The sequence below is a fragment of the Oryza sativa genome, chromosome 6 (genome assembly GCF_034140825.1).
Source record: "Oryza sativa Japonica Group chromosome 6, ASM3414082v1".
Classification (NCBI taxonomy): Eukaryota; Viridiplantae; Streptophyta; class Magnoliopsida; order Poales; family Poaceae; genus Oryza; species Oryza sativa.
In genome coordinates, this window is record NC_089040.1 from 858775 (window position 1) to 880869 (window position 22095).

General features: G+C 37.7%; 1 protein-coding gene across 1 annotated transcript; it reads left to right on the forward strand.

Moving 5' to 3' along the window:
* Window positions 1-14147: 14147 nt before the first annotated feature.
* LOC4339902 (transcription factor MYB53) lies at window positions 14148-16185 on the forward strand. Its single transcript, XM_015786501.3, has 3 exons — window positions 14148-14522; window positions 14615-15448; window positions 15809-16185. The coding sequence occupies exons 1-3, from the start codon at window positions 14257-14259 to the stop codon at window positions 15885-15887; spliced, it is 1179 nt and encodes a 392-aa protein (XP_015641987.1). The 5' UTR covers window positions 14148-14256; the 3' UTR covers window positions 15888-16185.
* The last annotated feature ends 5910 nt before the right edge of the window (window positions 16186-22095 follow it).

Sequence of the window (22095 nt, forward strand, 5' to 3'; positions counted from 1 at the left end):
CTTTTGGTATTCTTGTTCATACTCTTCACTCTAAAGCTTTTGTTTATGTTTTCTAATACTTCTTCCTTTCATTCTGCTCCTAATGAATTAGCTCTATGTTTTTTTATACTTCTTCCTTTCATTCCATTCCTGTTCATTCTAAATCCTTTATGTATTCTGATTCTACTTCCTTTCATTCTACCCTTAAAAAAACGCTCCATGTTTCTTGATACTTCTTCCTTCACATTGCTTCTTTCTTATTATGGGTCATCTTAGCAGATTCATGAGATCTTAAATATCCATAGAGCATCCAAAAAGGTGGGCATTCACTTGTTATAAAATAATATCAAGCTACAAGTGACATGTACAGTATGTTATATATTGATGTATATATTGCTATATTATTGGTGTGGTGACAGGAAGAGTAACTTGCCACTCCATCTGGTCCACCACTCTAATGCATGTGTCAAGTGTCAACTTAATCTCAAGCTCAAGCTGAATAAACTGAGAGGCTGAAGCTGAAGCCTCCCTTGCCAAGCTACACAAAATGCCATCATGTCTCAAGCTACAATTAGCCTGGCTTGTCCCTTCCAAATTAGCATCATGCATGTCCTTGATGCGGACAAGCCTCTTGTTTCTTGCGCTGGCTTCTTCCTCAATCAACTACCTTTATCTACTACTAGCTCCATGTATGTACTATAGTCCACTGTACTCTTCTGCTTCTACTAACTGCACACACAAGATTAAATTAATCCAACAATCAAGTGCAGAACTGACCCTAATTAATCCTTCTGTGCTTGCTTAAGCTCAGCACTGGCTGGAGTACTTTTTATTTTTGTGCCCCAATAGGAGTCAAGCACTGTTGCTAGTCATCCATGATGTGTGTATGCTGCCCCTTTTTTCTTTGGCTTTCTGATGCTTCTCAACTATGCCTTTGACCAAGGAAGGATTCATCTACCTAAAAAAAAATGAAGCTGCCGCTTGCTAAATTGGTTACATCTCCATGAATGTAGCCATCTGGGACAGTGTAATGATATCAAGGGATCAAGAATCTCAAGCCACATTTTTCATTGGCTGCATTTCAGTTGATAATTTTAACTTCTTGTTAAACTCCTATTAATCCCTCTTGTGACTTGTGGATAACGGTTTTCTTTTTCTCCTCCTCTGTGTCGTGTACAGGTGCTTGTGCTGAGGCACTTGCGTAAATATAATTAATTAAAATGACAAAATGCTTGCTATAGTATTATTCTCTAGGTATATATATTCCAGAAACTCCCATTTGTGTGGATGTCAAGATAAAAGAACAGGTGAAGTGAGATCCTCCTTTTTAATTTTAAGTGAAAAACAAGAACACTATTTCCTTTGGTGAGATTCAGGCAGCACTGCATTTATATGGTACTATTTAGAGAATTAAAATGGATATGCAATCTCATGGTGTACATGTTCTTGTTGCAATTGATACTTTTGGCATGTTGATTTTGTACGGATTAAACAGGTGCCTCACTAAAGCACTTCATCCAGTACCATTTCTTTATGTCCAGAAAGCAACTATAAACTACTGGATTCCATCCCTAAGCATCAATCCTGTGGTCACAAGTACATGAACTAGGATCTGACAAGGACAATCACAGGACAAAAGAAATAGTACTAACTACAAATGATTCAGTTCATCAGTTGGTTATAATCCAAATTATAGATGCAACTTGCATACTAGTACCGTATTATTTTAGCATCTCGGAATCTGTGCCGAGAGCATTTCAGTTTCACATTGCTATTGGCTGGTTTTGGATATATGGTACAGTAGCTTGTGCTTGTTTTGAGGTTCAGACACTGACACACAGATTCAGGGTTGAAGCATTCTCTGAAACAATTAAGAATTGAAGATTTGGAGTCCTTCCAGTTTTATCTGTAACCAACTCTTGATACCTATAGTACAGGCATGCTCTGAAACGAAATGGTTCATCAATTGTGCCTAAAAAAAGAAGAAAGAAACATCGGTTCATCAAGAATGGTCTGTCAATCTCAGCAGCACTGTTTTGTTTGATCTACACGCACAAGCATCAAGTTGACTTTTGGCAGGCATTGGAAGTGAGTTGTACACTGAAATTGCGCTAGTTAACCCATCCATTCGGAGAAAATTTCAGGCCGGCTTGATTTGCCTGACCACAAAGGCAAATGTTGTGTCAGTTGCCACAGACAGATCACCTGCTTCTTAATTATTTCTAGAACCGTTGTGAGATGATGGCAAATTAGCAATGAACAATCCAATTCCAAACCTCGTATGGAAAATTAATATTCTTTTGCAAATTGATCTGAATGAATATATAGACCAGGCCCCTGGTTTCAGTAAGGTAAAGTCAACTCGTGCATGCATGTATGCAGCACGGCCCGGCTGCCCCGGCATCCCCTAACAACTCAGTTTAATTAGTTTTAAGCACAAAATTGTGAACAATAGTTAAGTTCTTTTTGCACATTTTCAGGTAAAGCAGTTGTCGGTTTATTACACAATACCATGACACCATGGAGACCACACATGCACTGCAAGTTGAAAAATCTGAAGATAGAATGAACAAAATATGTTCAAAGCCACAACTGTTCTTGTTTTCTATGGCGAGAAAACTAAAAACTGTTCGATCTTATAATTTATAAGTACAACATGCCATGATCTTTTTTATTTATGTCGATGCATCAAAGATTTACCATATCCAATTATATATACTGAGATATTAATTATTACCGGCAACCTGAGACAATTGCATGAATATTTTTACTGGCATATGACATCTGATCGATCAGCAAGTTTTTTTTTTCCTTTTTCACGATATGTAACTGATGATGTCACAGGAAGAAGAGATCAAGGACCGGAGCAGCGAACTCAGTCTCGAAACGGTCTTAGTTGACTCATACAAATTTATCAAATATCATATTCATTTCTAGTTTAATTTCTACACGTCTGCATTGCAACAGTGTACCGTTGAATCAACGCTAACACCCAGCATTTTTTAATTAATTAATGCTAGCTACGTACCAAGATCGATCGATCAATGCATTAAGGCATCAAGTAGAATAAGAAGTGCGTACTATTTGGGATTAATTAACATGTAATATGCGTGGAGATACACGTGAAGGGGTAGATAACTAAAATCAACTTAGAAGCTTAAACACACAAAGGCTCACCAAATTATAACAACTAACAGTGACCTTCGGAGTGGAATTAGATCACGTAAAGATCTGGTCCTATTTCTTTATCAGATTCTGTTTACTAACTACTCGTATATTTATATAGTGGGATGCAGTCTCTATTGCTTATTGCATGTAAATTAATCATGGCCCTGTTGAGCCAGATCAGCCGTAATTCAAGTCATCATACCAAGGAAGGACGTACATGCATGACCATCATCATATTCATTCATTCATATATATTCTATGTTAAGGGTGCACATATACTAATTAGGTTAAGACCCTGCATCCTAATCCTGGCTAAAAGATCCCCATGGCTGTGCAGCTGTTTGAGGAATCCTCTTGAGTTTCTGTTCATTTGACTTAAACCGTTTGGATCCCTGTTTTGTTTTCATATATAAGTAACCACATCTTGCACCAACTAGCTATTTGATTAGTCTCTGCAAGATGAAACATTGAAGCTAGCCTTAATATTATTGTGGCCAACGAGAATAATGGTAACCGTAGAAGCATTTGGTTTTTATAGATTTTTTGGATAATGGATGGAATCCGGAGTATATATATACATATGTAAAGGTTTCACGAATACTTATATTCCAGGTCTTATAACTAATAAACAACAAAAAAAATTAAAAAAGAAAACAAAAAATACTAGAATACTCAGTTTTGGTTTTCTGCTGCCTGATGAGCCTTGTTGTACCAAAAACGTATCGAATAAATATTGAAATGTAGTCAAAACTCCTATACCCTCATCCTCTTTCACCCACCTCTCTCTGGTTTGTTCGCAAACCTACCCCTACTATTGGACAGATCCATTTGATCTAGATCCGAAAACTCCCAGCACTTACTTCCTTCGCTTGCTGACATCATCGAGTGGAGGCAAAGAAGTGAAGAACTAGTGCATTTGCTCTCAGATGCCATCCAGCGGAGGTAGAGAAGAAGAAAACTCTTTGGTGCATTGAGTTCGGGCACAAACACGGAAACACCTTGGATCCATGGCACTTAGACCCTAGATCTAGGGTTGTCTGTTGCTGTCATTGCTAACCAGCCTACTACCACGCTGCTGATATTGCTCCTCACTATAGCCGCCCTGCATACTGATCACCACTGGCACCACTAACAAGCCCGTCGTCTTTTTGTTTTTCTCACTGCATCCGCCTTTTGTCAGGGCACTGGATCTGACCATTAGGCCGAAGCTATCCACCCTGGATGTCGCTGATACCGCCTACAATACCATCTTTGTTCTAGGTTGTCGTTGCCAAGAGAACGTTACATATGCACACCCTTTTGTTTAGAAGCATTTTATATCTCCAATCTTCATGTTATTCTCTCCCCCTAAAGCTCATATGCGCCTTTTTTTTTTTCTTATTTCCTTTTTCTTTTGTTAATCATCATCTTGGGGCATTTCAGTTTCTGCTTTGTTAGTTTTGAGAACATATACCAGAAGTATGTAGACTGGTTGCACCCACTCTGGTCTCTACCTTAATATTCCAAATAAATAACACATCTTAGTCTTTTTCCCTATACTAGAAAAGATGTCCGTGCGTTGCAACAGTTGAATGCTATGTTAATCTTATTATTGTTATACGGTTTGGCTAGGGTGAAATTCACTGTAGGAATCCGCTTGGATTTTTTTTCTAAAGAATTATGAGCTGCAATTAGGAGTCCGACATTCATCTCAAGTTAGCATGCAAGTTTTTTTAAAGAGATATATTATACGACTCCTTTTGTATTTCTAAAAGCAAATGAACTTAAAATTCGACTCAAACATGGATCTATATTTTCAAAAGCAAACGAATTTAAAAATCGACTCAAACACGGATGACGTACGAAAATACCGGCAAAAAAAATATACAGTTTAGTTAAGATGAAATTCACTGTGAGAATTTGCTTAGATATATATTTTTTTCTAGAAAATCATGAGTTGCAATTAGGAGTCCGATCATCTCAAGTTAGCATGTAAGTTTTTTTTGAAAGAGATTTCTTATACGACTCCTGTATTTCCAAAAGCGAATGAACTTAAAAACCGACTCAAACACGGATGACGTACCAAAGTATACCGGCAAAAATATCTTTAATTTTTATAATAGTATAGATATAGATATGTACTTTTGGTTATGATTTTGGGGAAAAAAAATCAGGAATTGAATTCCCAACGATATATAGCTTAGGCCATAATATATATAGTAAGACACCTCAACATAGGAATTATTAGGACACCTAGAATATGATATACAAAATTAGCAAGTAGTTCTATCGCATTTCTGACATTGTTGCTTCCATTGGTACGCATTAATGATGAACTGAAAATGAGTGTTTCATTAATAAACATATGGCAGTACATGATGTCCTTATTGGATTTCTTACCAGAATGGATTACTCTTCAGTTGAGCGCGAGACTATCAAAGATCTCTTTCATTTCAAAAGGACTATCAAATCTCTCGTACAAATAATAGAGAAGGATTATAAATAAACAAATAACAAGAGAAATCTGACGGAATGTTTTGCCTGCAGTAGTATTCATGTATTGCCTGCAGTAGAGACAACCACTGGTACTGTATCTTGTACGTCCTCTGACCATACTCCAATTTAATTTGTATGTACTGATCACTGCTACTATCTTTGTATCATAATATAAGGGATTTTGCTCATGTTGCATTTAGTTATATGCCTATAATCTCTTATATTATAGGACATTGGTAGTATTAATTAATTTGTAAGACATGTTAAAACCGATCAGAAAACTAAAGCAATCTTTTGGTTCAAATTTTTTTTCTTCCAGTAGTGCTAATGTAACTGTGAATAATGCTTTGAATTTGGCAGTTAAAAATAGAAATTTGCGTCCATGCCGGATTGGTGTAGTACTGTGCTTCAAATATAAAATCACACTAAAATAATACATTCTCGTCTCAATTATACGAGCAATAGCAAGACAACCATTTCTTGTCTTTTTTCCCTAGTAGCTAGATGTCTATCTAGATTTTTGTTTTTAGATGATGAGATGTCAAGCTAGATACTACTCATATATCTGAATTCTACTGTGACATGCTTGCCAATTCATCCATGCATTAGCTAGATTACTTGCACACTCTACCAAAATTAAAACACAATTTCTTCCTGCCATGTCTACTCACATTATTTAAAAGGAAATATGCTCTCAATTATTTGCGTGAAAAGATAATAAAAGTACTACAAAATACAAATACTAAAGGTGCTCTGTACGTACAAAAGCAAACTGATGTACTGCTTACTTCTGAACATTACTCTGTGAGTGTGTGTCTAGCCGCAAGTTTTTAGTGAAGATTGTATTAATTGTAGCAAGTTAAAATCAGAATTTCATTGTTAATTAGCTGGTATTTGCACCAAATAATAATATAGTCTGGTTAAACCAGAGATGCAATTTTAAAAAGAAGGTAGTTGAAGGGGAAGACTAACCAAATAGGCTGCTTAATGCTGCAACACTAAGGGAGATTAGTACAGATGAACATAGTTTAATTTCACACTCTGGACAGTGATAGTGATTGTCCTGACGACGATGCTGATACGAAAGATCTATTGACATATGTACATATACTATTCAAGAATAATTCGCATTATATATATGGTAGCTAGTCTGCATGATTAGTTATTGATACAGATTGAAACCTGCAGACTACGGTACAACAGGGCCTGAAACTTGTACTGCAATAACTAGATTTGTAACCAGCAGCTGCAGAAAGGGTTGTCTGATTAATCACTTCACTAAACTTTATGGGAAGGATAAATTGGCAGATGGGAATATATGGCTATGGCCGTGTCTAGTTCCACAGTCAAATTTTTTTAAAAGTATACGGACACACATTTGAAGTATTAAACCTAAACTAATAACAAAATAAATTACAGATTCCGCCTGTAAACTGCGAGACGAATTTATTAAGTCTAATTAATTCATTATTAACAAATATTTACTGTAGCACTACATTGTCAAATCATTGGCGTAATTAGGCTCAAAAGATTCGTCTCGCAATTTACATGCAAATTGTGCAATTGGTTTTTTTGTCCACATTTTAATGCTCCATATATGTGTCCAAACATTTGACGTGATAGAATTTTCGGAAGTTTGGGAACTAAACACAGCCTATATATGTGCAGTAGACCAAGTGAAAAATGCATTCTGTTCAGATGTTCTCTTCCTTTGTAGTTTCAAACTTTCAAAAATGCATTGACTACCACTTCTGAAACTATTCATCCTTTAATTTAGGGACCTCAAAGAGAAAGAGAGAGTAATAATTACACTCGTATAGTGCATAAACTTACATGGGGTGAGTGAAACAATTTGCAAAATGTGTTTCCCCCCTTTTCTATTTTGGCAGAGTGCATGTTTTAGTAGAACAACTTAATTATTTAGTCTGTGTAAATTAGGGCTAAAATTGGCCACACAAATTAATGAACTGAGACTATTTTGATTGGAACACTCATCATTCCAATTTATAATTAAGTTGTCTAATCTGGGCAATTTACAATCCATTGTGTCTTGGCCTTATATATATATTTCCTTCATGTGGGTAGAAGGAGTACTGGGGACAGCAGAGGCAAGCTCAGTGTAAGGTGGTCTTGCAAGCCAACCTGGCATCCTAGCTAGTCAGTATAGAAAATCAATAATTTGCCTCGGAGACATATTTTGGCCTTGTTTTTCACTGACTAATTACACCGGAATAAGAATTTTGCATGTTTTTAAACGTATTTTCACCCACTGTGCAAGTTCAATTCATACAACGTATTTGTCAGTATTTGTCAAGAATGACATTAGCAGTTATGGCAGAATCTCTCAGCTTGGAATTGAAGCTTCCGATGAGGTGTTTGTACGCACGGCTCAAACTTCAGTTTGCAAATTTACCACAGCAACTCGATCTCTTCATGTCAAAGAAGGTAGTTGTGCGTTTGGTAAATGATTAACTGATGACCGTGTGCATTGCATCTCAAATTAAAGTCGCTTTGGTTTCTTCGATCAGTACCAAATAAGAAATAAAAAACTGGGGGAATAAAGAAAACAAGCTAGTATTTGATATAGACAGAAGAAGACTCAGACAGATCGAGTATTATTGTTCATGTGCAGAAATTAAAACCATCAGAAGAGTACGTGTAGCCATGCATACACCTACCTGCAAACATGCATCTAACTGCTGGACTCCGTGCAGAGAACACGAATCAAATCACTTTCCTGCAACCTATGTGTCCTGCAATCTCTAAACCAATACATGCTTGCAATTTACATAGTAATCAATCTGTACTGTTATCATGTGTCCATGTCAAAGGGTCTAACATTAATTCCAATTGCACAACTAATTTTCTGGTATACAGTTAAACAAATAGTGTGCAGGTACACTTTGGTCCCCCTTAATACTATACAAAAATGCCCAGCTAGCTAGCTGTATACGTATACACATTTAAGCTAGCTGCCCTTAATACCTAATGATTCATAATGTATAGCCTTTTATTTCTTTTGTCCAAATAGAACACTAAACAATTCAAGAAATGATAAAGGGACCCACACATCTCCTATGAAGGTTTCTGTGTGCTGAAACCACGCTGTTTCATCTCCCAGCTAGCTAGGTCTTCTGATGATATGAATATGAATCATTTGGACGTGGAAACCGCAGATAATTCAGCACTTGACCTTTGTTTTATTCTTAATTACGCATGCACCCTGTCTAATCATCTTTGACAGGATTCCAGTGTAAATTATCTGATAGGTGAATATCAGATAGCTAAGCATATATATGCATGTTCCACAAAGTTCAGAGAGTTTGCACGCGTCATGGGTGCAAATATTGCCTATTGGCCATAAAGGATGCATGGAATCAAGGGATATCCCAACATATAGTGCATATATAATTAAGTTTTAAGATCGACATTCTCATCCCAGGCAACTTCAATTCGTCTTTAATCTTGCAAACTAATTAACACACAATATACAAATTTGTGTTCTCGAAGGTACTTCCCATAAAGATCAATTATACATGGAAACGACACATATGACTCCTCACAAAATGGATCAACATCTGAGCAATATAGTGTAAGTTTCAAAAGTCAATTTGCCTTGTGTTGTGGATATGCCATTGTATTGCTAACTGTAATGCTCATGATCTCCCACAACAGAGCGCAAATGGTGCTAAGTCAACCATTCATGTGTATGTACTATATATGTATATATAGTTACTAGCTAGTATACATATATTCTTTTTTGGGAAAATTGGAACTATGCCATTATAATTTTGCAAAATTTTAGATATGCCATCCTGACCCACATGTCATTGACTCATGTGGGTCCTACATGTCATTGAGATACCGATGGTATATCTCAAACTTTGCAAAATTATAATGGCATATTTCTAAATTCTTTTTTAGATAATGGATGAAACTAATACACTCATATACTATTAAGTTCGTTTATTAGCATATGCGATTATAAGTTTTAAGGTCGATCAATTATTTTTTTCATTAAGTATAAATTGATGAATTAATTAGTTTTCTTTAGTTCATCTACTTGCATTCTAAAGCATCATCTTTGTGAGAGCAAATTAACTGAGGTTGCACTATATTTAATTATTTCCCATGCATATTCAAATTAAATTATATATTCGCGAAAACAAATATCACAATAAAATCAATATTCCATACAAAATGGATCAACATATAATTAGCTTGAGCTAAAAAAATCAGAATTCATTTTACTATATGTTTGTGGTGAATGCTCCTATATATAATATATAATGCCAATAATTAATATTGGGTAGAATTTGTCACTCCCATCCCATGCATACGCATATATATAGCTACGCATGCGTGCATGCAGTTTTCACATTTTGGTCCTTTTAAAAAACTTATTTCGCAAATAGACCCCTAAAAAAACTAATCCCAGAAATGGTCCTTTTTAGGGCGCCAGAGTGGCTGGCGCTGTCATCCAATGGGACGGCGCCAGCCTCTCTGGCGCCGTCCTCCTGCCACCGTGGCGCACGCGAACCGACGTGGCAGGAGGAGGGCGACAGCATGGCTGGCCCCGCCGCCTCCATTCCTGTCCATTCCTGTTTCTCTGTATGGAGTTGCAACGGTGTCATTTTTTTTTATTTTTTCGGATGTTTTTTCACACTCAGGATCACGATACAACCAACCACAAAAAAAATTTAAACTCGAACTACCACTTAGCTAAGTCTGAAAATATCTAGCATACCACTTAGTCTACTTTGCACCTTCACTAAAATTAGACTATAACTCTTTTAGTAAAACCCTTTGATCAGCATGTTAAACATAATGCACTCTACCACTATATGAAATTACTTAATCTAATTCAAAATATAACCACATGAAATGACATATATAAGTTAAACAGTACATAGAGATGCAATTTTTTTATTTTTATTTTATTTTTTTGATATTTTTTTCACACTTAGGAGAACATAGGAACCAACCGTATAAAAAATAAACTCAAACGGACAAAATATGTGACATGTAGAATTTTCCAAAACTCTACCGAAATGGACAAAATATGTCATCTATTAAAATAGGCATAACTTTCTCATACGGACTCGGAATCAGGCAAATAATATATGCACGGACATCTACAGAAAAAGTTACATCCGTTTCTCCCCGCTCTGCCGGGTTCAGCGATATTAAAACCTCCAAATTCCGCTTGCAAGATTGTGTTTTCAAGGAGAGAAGTTTTTCGGTGGAGCTTTGGAAAATTCCACATGCCACATATTTCGTCCGTTTGAGTTTATTTTTTACGTGGTTGGTTCCTGTGAGTTCCTAAGTGTGAAAAAAATATCAAAAAAATAAAATAAAAATAAAAAAGTTGCACATCTCTCTCCTCTGCACTAGTTCGGAGAGAGGAGAGGAGAGGAAAAATTCTATATGTCACATATTACGTTCATTTGAGTTCAATTTTTCTATGGTTGGTTCTTGTGTGTCCCTAAGCGTGAAAAAAATATCAAACAAATAAAACAAAAATAAAAAATTTCGGGGGGGGGGGGGGGGGGGGGGCCAGCCACTCTGGCGCACTCCCCCTAGCCACCTCAACATCGCCCAGCCACGTCGGCAGGGGGACGGCGCCAAAGAGGCTGGCGCCGTCCTGTTGAACAACGGCGCCAGCCACTCTGGCGCCCCAAAAAGGACCATTTTTGGGATAAGTTTTTCTAGGGGTCTACTTGCGAAATATGTTTTTTAAAAGGACCAAAATGTGAAAAATCCAGTAGTAGGTAGCTAGTACACATATAATAATGCAATTAAGTTTCGTTAATTATGTCATCATTGCTTTACAAGGAAAGACCAGTTTAGAGCAATGGCAAGAACAAAAGCTATATATGCACATGAATTCCACATCTGTAGCTAGTTGGGTGGGCCCCAACCCCTAACGACCATAGCTATAGCTTCTTGTTATTGATGCAAATATATATATATATATATATATATATGTACCAAATTAAGTGAGAGGTTTACCAACTGCTTAATTGTATTTTGATCGTGTCATGCATGTGTGCGTGTGAAACAAGGGATCTAGCTATCATATCCATTCCATCAATCGAGCAGGTATAGTAGTTCCTTCCTTCTTCCTGGATACTCTAGCTAGCTTGCTTAATTTGCTCCTTGATTATTTGTTGTTAGATCATGGCAATTAACAGGACACACGTGTCAGACCACACGAACCTAATTCTCCTCTGCCTCCTCAACACGTGCCGTCCACGCACTGGATCTACACTTCATCCCATATTTACATGTGTGTCATGTCAATATTACCTAATTAAACACGCATGCCCTGCAGGTATACCGGCCGACATATTAATGCTTTTGCTTTTGCGAAAACCTACATATTAATTTGTACACGTAAATACCAACGTATCATTGTCAATAGTTACTACGATACTCCCTCCGTCAAAAAAAATATATATTTTTACCTATGGACTTCTTAAAGTATCTGCAACGTTAATTCTGAGGAAAAATATATAGTGTAAACCATATATATAATGAAAACCAAAACTACCGTTAAATAAAAAAATGAATATTTGTGATTTATCTATGTCACTAAGAATAAAAATTCTACTCACAGATTCAGTCATGAGAAAAATTTGCTGGGGGTAGAAATTTTGCTTTCGATAACATGGATAAATATCACACGTCCATTTTTTAATCTAATAATAGTTTTTATTTTTTTTTACGTACGTGGTTTATACTATATATGTCCCTAGTTTTAGAGAAGGTCCTAATTAAGGGGAGAAAAAGGGATAGAGCCCACCCTAAACACTGCAGCTGTTTTTTCAACTGTCCTCAACATAGAGACCGGTACCAGCCATAGTGCTTGATCCTTAATTAATTAAGGAGAGAGAGTATTTTGACTATTTGTCATCCTTCACAACTTTCTTTTTTTAACAGCAGTGGATCACACCCATATATATATCACCTCTGAGAGTTTTTATACACTACAAAGCTTTTCACAAGGTGCATGCTATCTTCACCGTGGGCCCCACTTATGGGACCTTGTTATGAAATAAACATTACACATGCTCCTCTTAGTATTGGGTTTATTAATTATTTTCTTCTCGTTTTAGTCATTCAACCATTAGTACGCACTTCTCTTTATTTTTCTCCCCTATTCATTTTCTCTATGCATTAATGATTTAGTAAGAACAAATACACTTACATATAGATAGATACTCCCTAAATAAATTCACTTTTATGCGTGAATCTCGACATATAGCCCATACTTTTATATGATAATTTAGACATATAGGTGAACTTACTTTTGGGTGGATGTAGCAATTAATAGAATTAATATAGTATGCACACCACAGGTGGTATATAGTATATTAATAAAGTATCATTAAAAAAAGAAAAGAAAAGAATGGTGTCCTTTAGTTTGTTCTCTCTTGCTAATTAAGTTTCCTGGCTGGATAATTAAGTTGTCAAGCGTACGTGTCAACGCACTATATTGTGTACGTAACATGACGTCCAAATCATGCATGAACTTACTTGATCAGAGAGGTGTTTTTCTTGTATTTTTCCAAGTAACACGTCGCCCTCGTAGACGCACACACAGTAGAAAATATTACTATCACATCGATGTACTAGTATATATGTATGCTAATGTGCTGGCCTTTTTCACATCTATCTTTGTACAGTATCTACCATGCATGTCTTTATACGTAGAAATATATATACCATTATCACCATCATCCTTGCATGCATCCACGGTACGTTAATAAAATCGTACGTAGGGCAAAGTTATATAAGGAGTATATACGTACAGAAGTACGTATATATATATATATATATATATATATATATATATATATATATATACACTGATCCTTATATATACTAGTAGTAATATATATCAATTCGTATGCTATAGTATTGTGAGCTTATATTAATATAATTGTGCATGAGAAAAATAATGTAATTGGGGGGATCCTAAATAAAACCCCACTTGCATTGGGCCATATATGTATATGTTCAAAAGTCCCAAATAATTTAAGGTACAGAAAGTACGGAGGAAAGAAAAACAGGACACAATAAGCACACGACACCCAGAGCAAATGCATATCGATCTAACCTTAGCTACCTACATTGACAACATGCTTAAGCAAGCTGGCCCCTGCTCTCTGCTGCTTTCCGTTGGTTCGTTGGTTGCATGAGCTAATGGCTAATCACGATGGACGTAAGTCTTTGGACTAATTGAAGTCCCAAAGTGAGAAATCAATTAGTGCCAGGCATAAGAGTCAGAGCTAGAGACAGAAAGGAAGGATGTTTGCTTGCTTGAGCCCACAATTAATCTCACTTAGCTTAGCTAGCTAGCTGACTCGATATGATCGATCATGCATGCATGCTAATGCTATGGTCTTTGTGTACTTGTCTAGTTTATTTATCACTTAAATTAATTAGCCCCGTTAAATAATATTAGGGCTCTCTCTTCCTCTTCTCCTATAAAACCACCCCCACCATAGCCGTCCATCTAACCTATCATCCAAATTAAACATACTCTTGTGGCCATCGTCTAGCTTAGCTAGCTTCTTCCTCCTAGCTCAGCTAACGAACGAGGAGTAGTAGCTAGGAAGAGAGATCGAGATGGGGAGATCACCGTGTTGTGAGCAGGACGCCGACGTGAAGAAAGGGCCATGGACGCCGGAGGAAGACAAGCTTCTGGTGGAGTACATCGGCAAGAACGGCCATGGCAGCTGGCGGCGCCTCCCGAAGCTCGCCGGACTCAACCGCTGCGGCAAGAGCTGCCGCCTCCGGTGGACCAACTACCTCCGCCCTGACATCAAGCGCGGCGGCTTCTCCGACGACGAGGAGCGCCTCATCATCCACCTCCACGCCACCCTCGGCAACAAGTAACCACTAGCCTCTTCTTCTTCTTCGTCTACCTCTAGCTAGCTAGCTCATACATATGCTAATTAAGGGAGTTGCTTTCGTGTTCGTGCAGATGGTCGTCCATCGCGACGAAGCTCAAGGGGAGGACGGACAACGAGATCAAGAACTACTGGAACACGCACCTCCGCAAGAAGCTTCTCAGCCAGGGGATAGACCCCGTCACGCACCGCCCGCGCACCGACCTCCTCGCCGGCCTCCCCAACCTCCTGGCCGCCGCCAATCTCGGCGGCGCCGCCCACCAGCTGCCCTTGGACTTGAACGCCATCAAGCTCCAGGCCGACGCCGCCAAGTTCCAGATTCTGCAGGGCCTCCTCCGCGTGCTCGCCTCCACCACCGCCCCGCCGCCCACCGCCGCTGTGCTACCTGGCACAGACCTCATGACGTCCATCCTCGGCGCCACCCTCGCCGCCAACTCCGCCGGCATACTCGGACAGCAGCAGCAGCTCGCCGGCGTTGACCTCAGCCGCCTCGGCCAGTACAACGGCAACTACGACAACCTGCCGCCGTTGACCAACGACAGCTGCACGCAGCAGACGCAGCCGGCCATGTCGAGCATGTCCCCCGACAGCCTACTCAACAGAATTTCCAGCGGTATTTCCGGGGACATGCTGGGCTCGCCGGAGCTTTGCCACGGCGGGGACGGGCTTAGCTCGCCGGAGCTCGGCCAGGGCGGCCCGAGCGCAAGCAACATGACGACCTCACCGATGGCGCCGCCGCCGCCAATGGTAGCTGCAGATGATCATCAGTGCAATACTAACACCCCCAGCGGCGGCGGCGACGGCATGTCGTGTGAGCAGACGCCGGCGTCGAGCACGTTCGACGGGCTGAACCTGGACGACATCGACATGGAAGGTTGTTGGGCGATGACGGACATATTGCTAGCAGAGTGAGTAGCTACTCTCATCAACTTTCTAATTAATTAAAAAAGTAATTTTATATCGAGTTCAATTGTTATCCAAAAATCTTTTTTTTAAAAAAAAAAATCTTTCCAATAATTCCTCTCTGATATATAGTTCACCAGACTGGTCGAGGTGGAACAATAATGTCAGGACAATATATAAGATTCTAATACATGATCTAATATATACTATATATATTAGTTTAGAAATTCAGTACTACTGTATGTAGCTAGCTTAGGTGCCCCTGATCTTCTTTTAAAACCCTGCATGCAGTTTATTGCCAAATTAAACAGATTAATGGTTACTACTTATATATACTTATCTCACATGATACTAATTTGATGCAGGCAATGCCCATCATGGTTGATCAGCAGCAACAACGCAAGTGAGATGTATATTTCAAAAAACAACACAAGTGAGATGTGAAGAACTAGATAATTAAAGGGATACTAAATGGAGATAATATGAACCCAAAAAAAAAAGAAGAAGAGAACTATTGGATCGGTTGATGTCAAGTTTATTTGTTTGTTCACATCAGAAAAGGTGGTTTGGTCCACTTTTAGTTATGTAGAAAGAACACAAAGAACATGCATGGAACACTCGATCAGTAGTGTTTTTTTGTTTGTTTAGTTTTATCGTTTCTTTTTTACCCCTTTACAAGGAGGAAAAAATATATGTAATGATTAGATAGCTGGGACATGAAATTAAGACATTAATTTTCCCATTTTTATGTCCAAGTGTGACTTCTGTTCAGATATGTACTTGTTGACACACCATTTACTACTAATATCGTGTGTGACTAAGCTAAATTTTGGTCGTCACGGTATTGAAATAATTGCTCGATCTCGGAATAATTAAGCTAGGTATGCGTTGTCAGAACAAAAATAAACAATATATAAATTGCTTCTCCAACAGATATCTAAAACTGTTATTGTTGATGTGGTCGCTAGCTTCCTTTTGGACCATTTCAAAATCCCAATCCCTAGATACACTTGAAACAAAATCAATCAAATGACTATATGTACTACAATATATATATATATATATATATATATATATATATATATATATATATATATATATATATATATATATATATATATATATATATATATATATATATATATATATATATATATATATATATATATATATATATATATATATATATATATATATATTTTACGATTTCGTACGGCTATAATATATAATCCATATATAGTCTCAAGTTTACTCTAGTTAATATAGTATATACGAAACCAGTTTTAAGCAGAACAGTAATTAAGCCGGCCGTTCATCCCCGCAAAAAAAAAAGTAATTAAGCCGTTCATTTTCACAGCAGGACTTCGACAGAGAACAATCTTCTTTTCTTTTCGGGCACAGTATTATATATGTATACCCTCTAATTAAATTGCCAGGGGATTTAATATATATCATTGTCTAGAATAAATGATAAAAAAAAAGAAACTAAAAAAAGCAACGGACGTATACATCAGCACGCATGGCCCCTGCATGCATATGCAGCTTCCCTAGCTAGCTTTAGCCCGTGTCTTTCCGAAACGAGGTTAATTACTGGTTAGACACATCATATCACTAACCAGGGCGGTTATTAGATGCATCAGATAACATGCAAACGGTATATGACTTAAAAAGATTTAGTTAGTTGGAGATGGAGAGGGATGGGTAGCTTGTGAAAGTAGAAAAGGTTAATCACCGGCCGGCCCCTATGTTCTAGAACTCTCTCCACAAGAATGAACCTACATATATTAATCAGTTCTTAATATATTGGTCAGTATATATAGCACAGTCAAATAATCAAGGGAAGTTTTAACACTTAAGCTAGCCCCGTAGTTAATAATAATGAAAGTCAAATCTAGCAAATCCTAATTAATGTGTATAGCATAAATGCACATATATATATATTTCCATGTATCCGATATGTGTTTGGGCTGTTTCAGCAGATCTTGTTTGCTTCATTGCTTGTGCATGTATTGTTAGATTCGTTAGAAATCGGATGTGGAAATATCATTAGCTACTTGAGTGTACTTGTAGTTAAAATGGCTCCTAGTTGTGCCTTTTGCTTTCCATAAAAAATAAATATATTATTTTTCTCTGGTCCTGAAACACAAGTCAGACAATTAGTTAGCCAGTAGGTATACCTCATTTCCCGACACCACAAGCCATTGACTATCCCACCTTTGCGCTTGCCTATGCTTCATCTCTCTCATCTGCTGGCTGCAGACCTCTCTTCTCGATCAAAAGCTTTAATTATTATTAGCATCATCCTTTAGCAGCCCTAACTATATGTATATATATGCCTGTCAAATCCATTTTATGCATGGTCATAGGTTATTACAAGCTTATCATCTGAATTTGACAGAGTTGTTGAGTTGGAAGGTTTTGATCGAGCTCATTATTTTCCACCTCCTGACGCAGCTAGTAATCAAACAACTAATTTGCTCGGTGAAATTATTTTTTATGCATACAATGTAAATTTTGCACGTTGTTACAAATTAATTGAAACATACGGCCACCATTTATAATTCTATTGCCTTAATTAAATGGGCTATATATACGTTTTATTGTTTTTATACATTTAGTTATATCTGGTGTACCCGGAAATTTTCGTATATATCGCTTTCTGATCATGCAGGTTTTGTCATGTCCATGTTGGGGCAAAGCATAGACAGCCTATGGATAATTGTTGAACAGGAAGAACCTACTCTTCTCTTTCTCTCTCTTCCTTTGCACACGTTTATAAAGGCATTAATATATAGCTCAGGTTTGGCGGCTTCAGAAAGCATTCTACAGTGACTTTCATGTAGGGACTAGTACAGTTTGCTGTGCAACAGAATTGATGTGCAAGAGAGAACAAATTAATGTACAGGGATCGATCAGAAAGGCACATGTCTTGGTAGTACAGTAGCAGTATTTTCTGCACGAACTGGTCTAACAAGCGGAGCATTCAATAGCAACATGGTTAGAAATCGAATGCAGATGTTATGCATCGATCATTGCTGTACGTAAAACTTTTATTAAGATATCCTAAACTGTATGCATCAGGTAAATATAATTAACGTGTACAGATCGAAAAAGTAAATTAAGTTACAGAGGTAGCTTCTACCACCTGAAAATAATCCTCTCAATCGTTGGCATGCGATCTACGCAACCCAGTCCACAGTATGGTGACATACACAGATTTACCTAACCGATGAAAAAGGAATATAAAATATGCATGCGATGGCTGCAGAGCATGGTCAACTTCACATATTGACTACCAATGTGTCAAACCTAGACTTTCTTATGCATAAAGTGTGAATAATTTAAAACTTTTAGAAAATTTCCTGAAATTGTGCTGCTTTTGAAATGTTGAAGAAGGGAGACTTCGAGTTGCTATTTGTTAGGAAATAGTGCATTGTGACATAGGCTAATCAACCATACAGGATACGCTTTGAACAACCATCATTAGCTGTCTATCAAATTAAGTATATATGACTTGCTCGGTGTTCTCAAAAGTTTCCAAATGGTATGGGTTGCATTTGTCACTGCAGATTCTGAAACTTTTTGTTTCACACAAACTGACAAGAACATAATTATTAGTTTAATGGAATAAGTAAACAACTTTTCTTTGGCTCTACATACCTGAAAGAAATTAGTGTAGAGTCGGTTTTGAATCATTGAGCTCCCGTTACCTGAGTGCCACCGTCCACCAATAGTCCAATATAATCTTAGTCGTAAGTATTCAGTCTACTGAGTAAGTTTGCAACAGTGGCCTCTTATTCCACTCCTGCATTAAACCACCGAGGAGAATATTACTGTCCAAAGAAACTTTTTTTCTTCTTCTTGTCGGATTAGCATGCAAGAAAACGTGCATATTATAGTTTGGTTGTGCTGAATACTGTCCATAAGCACACGATATGATTAACAAGTCAAGAACATATCATTTGACCTAGATATATATATATATATATATATATATATATATATATATATATATATATATATATATATATATATATATATATATATATATATATATATATATATATATATATATATATATACACATCCGTTAAAATTCCCCAGCTACATGAAGTAGTTTCTATTTTGTCATTTTCACAATCTGCAACTGCTCGCTTGGAATGATACATAAGCAAAATCTAACAAGGAAGGCAAGGCAAGGCACAGCCTTTCCATGAAACTAACCTCTCAATGGCGACATCTTCACCGGTTACCTGAAAAATGGATTAATCCACAAACTATTAAGACATCATAAAGTTTGACTTTAATGTAGCTAGCTATAGCTCCTATTTGTCATGCAATTAATTGTAATGCGCAGGAGTGCTCAAGAGGATAACAAAGTGGCAGTATAATCACAAAGCAAAAAAGCCTTGTCCCACAAGGGATGACAAGATATTAGTAGGTAAACCATGGACCTAGAATGGAACAACCACGTACCTACCTTCCGCAAGAATAATCCTGTGGTCCAACCGATGCTTGCTCTGCCTCACTCTCAACCTCGTTGCATCATCAATGAAGGCAAGGGAGAAATGATACATTTCTGAAAGTGCTCTGCTTTATTGATCCAATGATAGATGAAAGTACAAGTTATCATCTATAACACAGTTCTATAATTGTAAGCCTAGTAGTACATCATAATTCATAAGTACCAAGGTTGAAGAAGTACCCTTTCTTGAATCATTGTGCATGTTAATTTGTTGAAACTTGGTTGTTCCCTGTAGTTTCGTACACATGATTAGTCTTGGAAAAAACATGATCAGAGTCAGTTGCTCCGTAAAATTCCTTTAGAAGTACACAAATCATTAAGCACAAGTGTTATCTGTTATTTGGTGCAGATAAACCCTTCATATTCTCATTTCTTCACAATAATAAGGTCATATTTCTTCTAGAGAAGTAGAAACGTACACATAGGTATGATTACATTTCCTGCCCTTGCAAAAGTATAGAAGTTACATCATACATTTTCTTTTTACCATCCATTTCAGTAGCAGTAAAACAACAACCATAATCACCTAAAGCTTGAGGGAGAAAGGAAAAGGTGTTTTAGTTCAGCACGCGGTAAAATGGATCAGGTAAATTGTAACAGATAATGATCAAAGATCATCATCCAGTGCATCATCTTGATCAAAAGGTATTTTAATCCTTCACGTGGTAAGAGAGTAAATTCTTAGGACTCTCATGCAGGGCAAAACTTTTCTTGTAAGCTCATAAACAAAAGGTGTTACAATTCAGTTGAGTTTTTACCAAACAGACAGAGATGGCTGCATACATGGAGACAAGAGGAAAGAGCTAAAATATATTCAAGCACACTGTCATGGTTTTTAATCACACCTAGCTGTGCTACTGCTGTTGATTTCTTGTTGCTTATCGGCAAGTGTTGCTTGCAGAGATTCACAATCTGTAAAAGTTAAAGAGGGATTTCATTATCAGAGAGGGAATTTACAGAGTTTACCCGAGTGATGCAATGATGAGTAGGACAATATGATGGTGCTCATGGCTTATATGAAGTGTGACAGGCAGGCACATCAACGGTGCTCATCAGCTTCCGTTTAGGCTGTTTCTGTCAAACAGTGGTTCGGTTCAATGGCTTGTTGGGAGCATACGGAGCTCCTTCCTGCATGCATGCTAAGATAAATTGGGTGCAAACCAATAAACATGTAGCCAACATTGTTCCTGTAACTACTAAGAATTGTCGAAATGCAACTAGAAAAAAGCTAGTGCTCTGGCATCTCCTGATAGCATAGCAATCACCAGTAGGTTCATGATAATTTTCAGATCCCCGGATAGGCGGATACGAACTGCACCTGGCAGGCTAGATCACCAGTAGGATATTGATGTAGTTCTAGAATGGGGGTAGAAGCACTGCATTTCTCCATAAAGATTATTAAGCAGGATTTTCTCTGAATGGTTACAGGAAAGGGATGAATGCAGAACAGAGTCGAACTTCACTGCAGGACAAACATAAGTTGTGTCTGGATTCTAGGAAACCGTTATTGGGCTATTACTAGCATGCAGGTGTTTATGCCATTGCAATATTGCATAGCTAGGTGGTTAACTACAAGAGAGGTGATAGTGACACTAATGGCCCACAATCATCATCATTGTCGGCAGTTCGGCACATGGCATACATTACCCGTCCAGCCAGACAGCTAATCTAGTGGCATGACCAGGATTCATCTGGCAAGGGGACAATAAGCAAAACAGATGGGCCATGCCATTTGCACATATGTAGGCTGCATCTGAGGTAGTTTTCTATATGGATTTCAAAGCAGACTACGTTATTTAAGGACTTCTTTAGAACGCAGTTACAAAGGAATAGAAATTTTATTAGTTAGTTCCTACGAAAAAAAACAAAATCTCATCCATTCCATTCCAAAGGAGGCCTAAACTAGTACCCCAAAGATCCTAGTGGTAAAACTAGCACGTGTAACAATCAACAAGTAGGAAATAAATGGTAAATATGAAGTGGCAGAGAGAATGGATCCGTAAGGGGCACTAAGCTTTTAGATAGTAACACATCCCTGTGGATAGTGCTGATGCCTGCCTGATGGTCCATAACGTAAGGTATACTCAACACAACTGTGGGCGCTGTGGCTTACGAATCCAGAAGTGC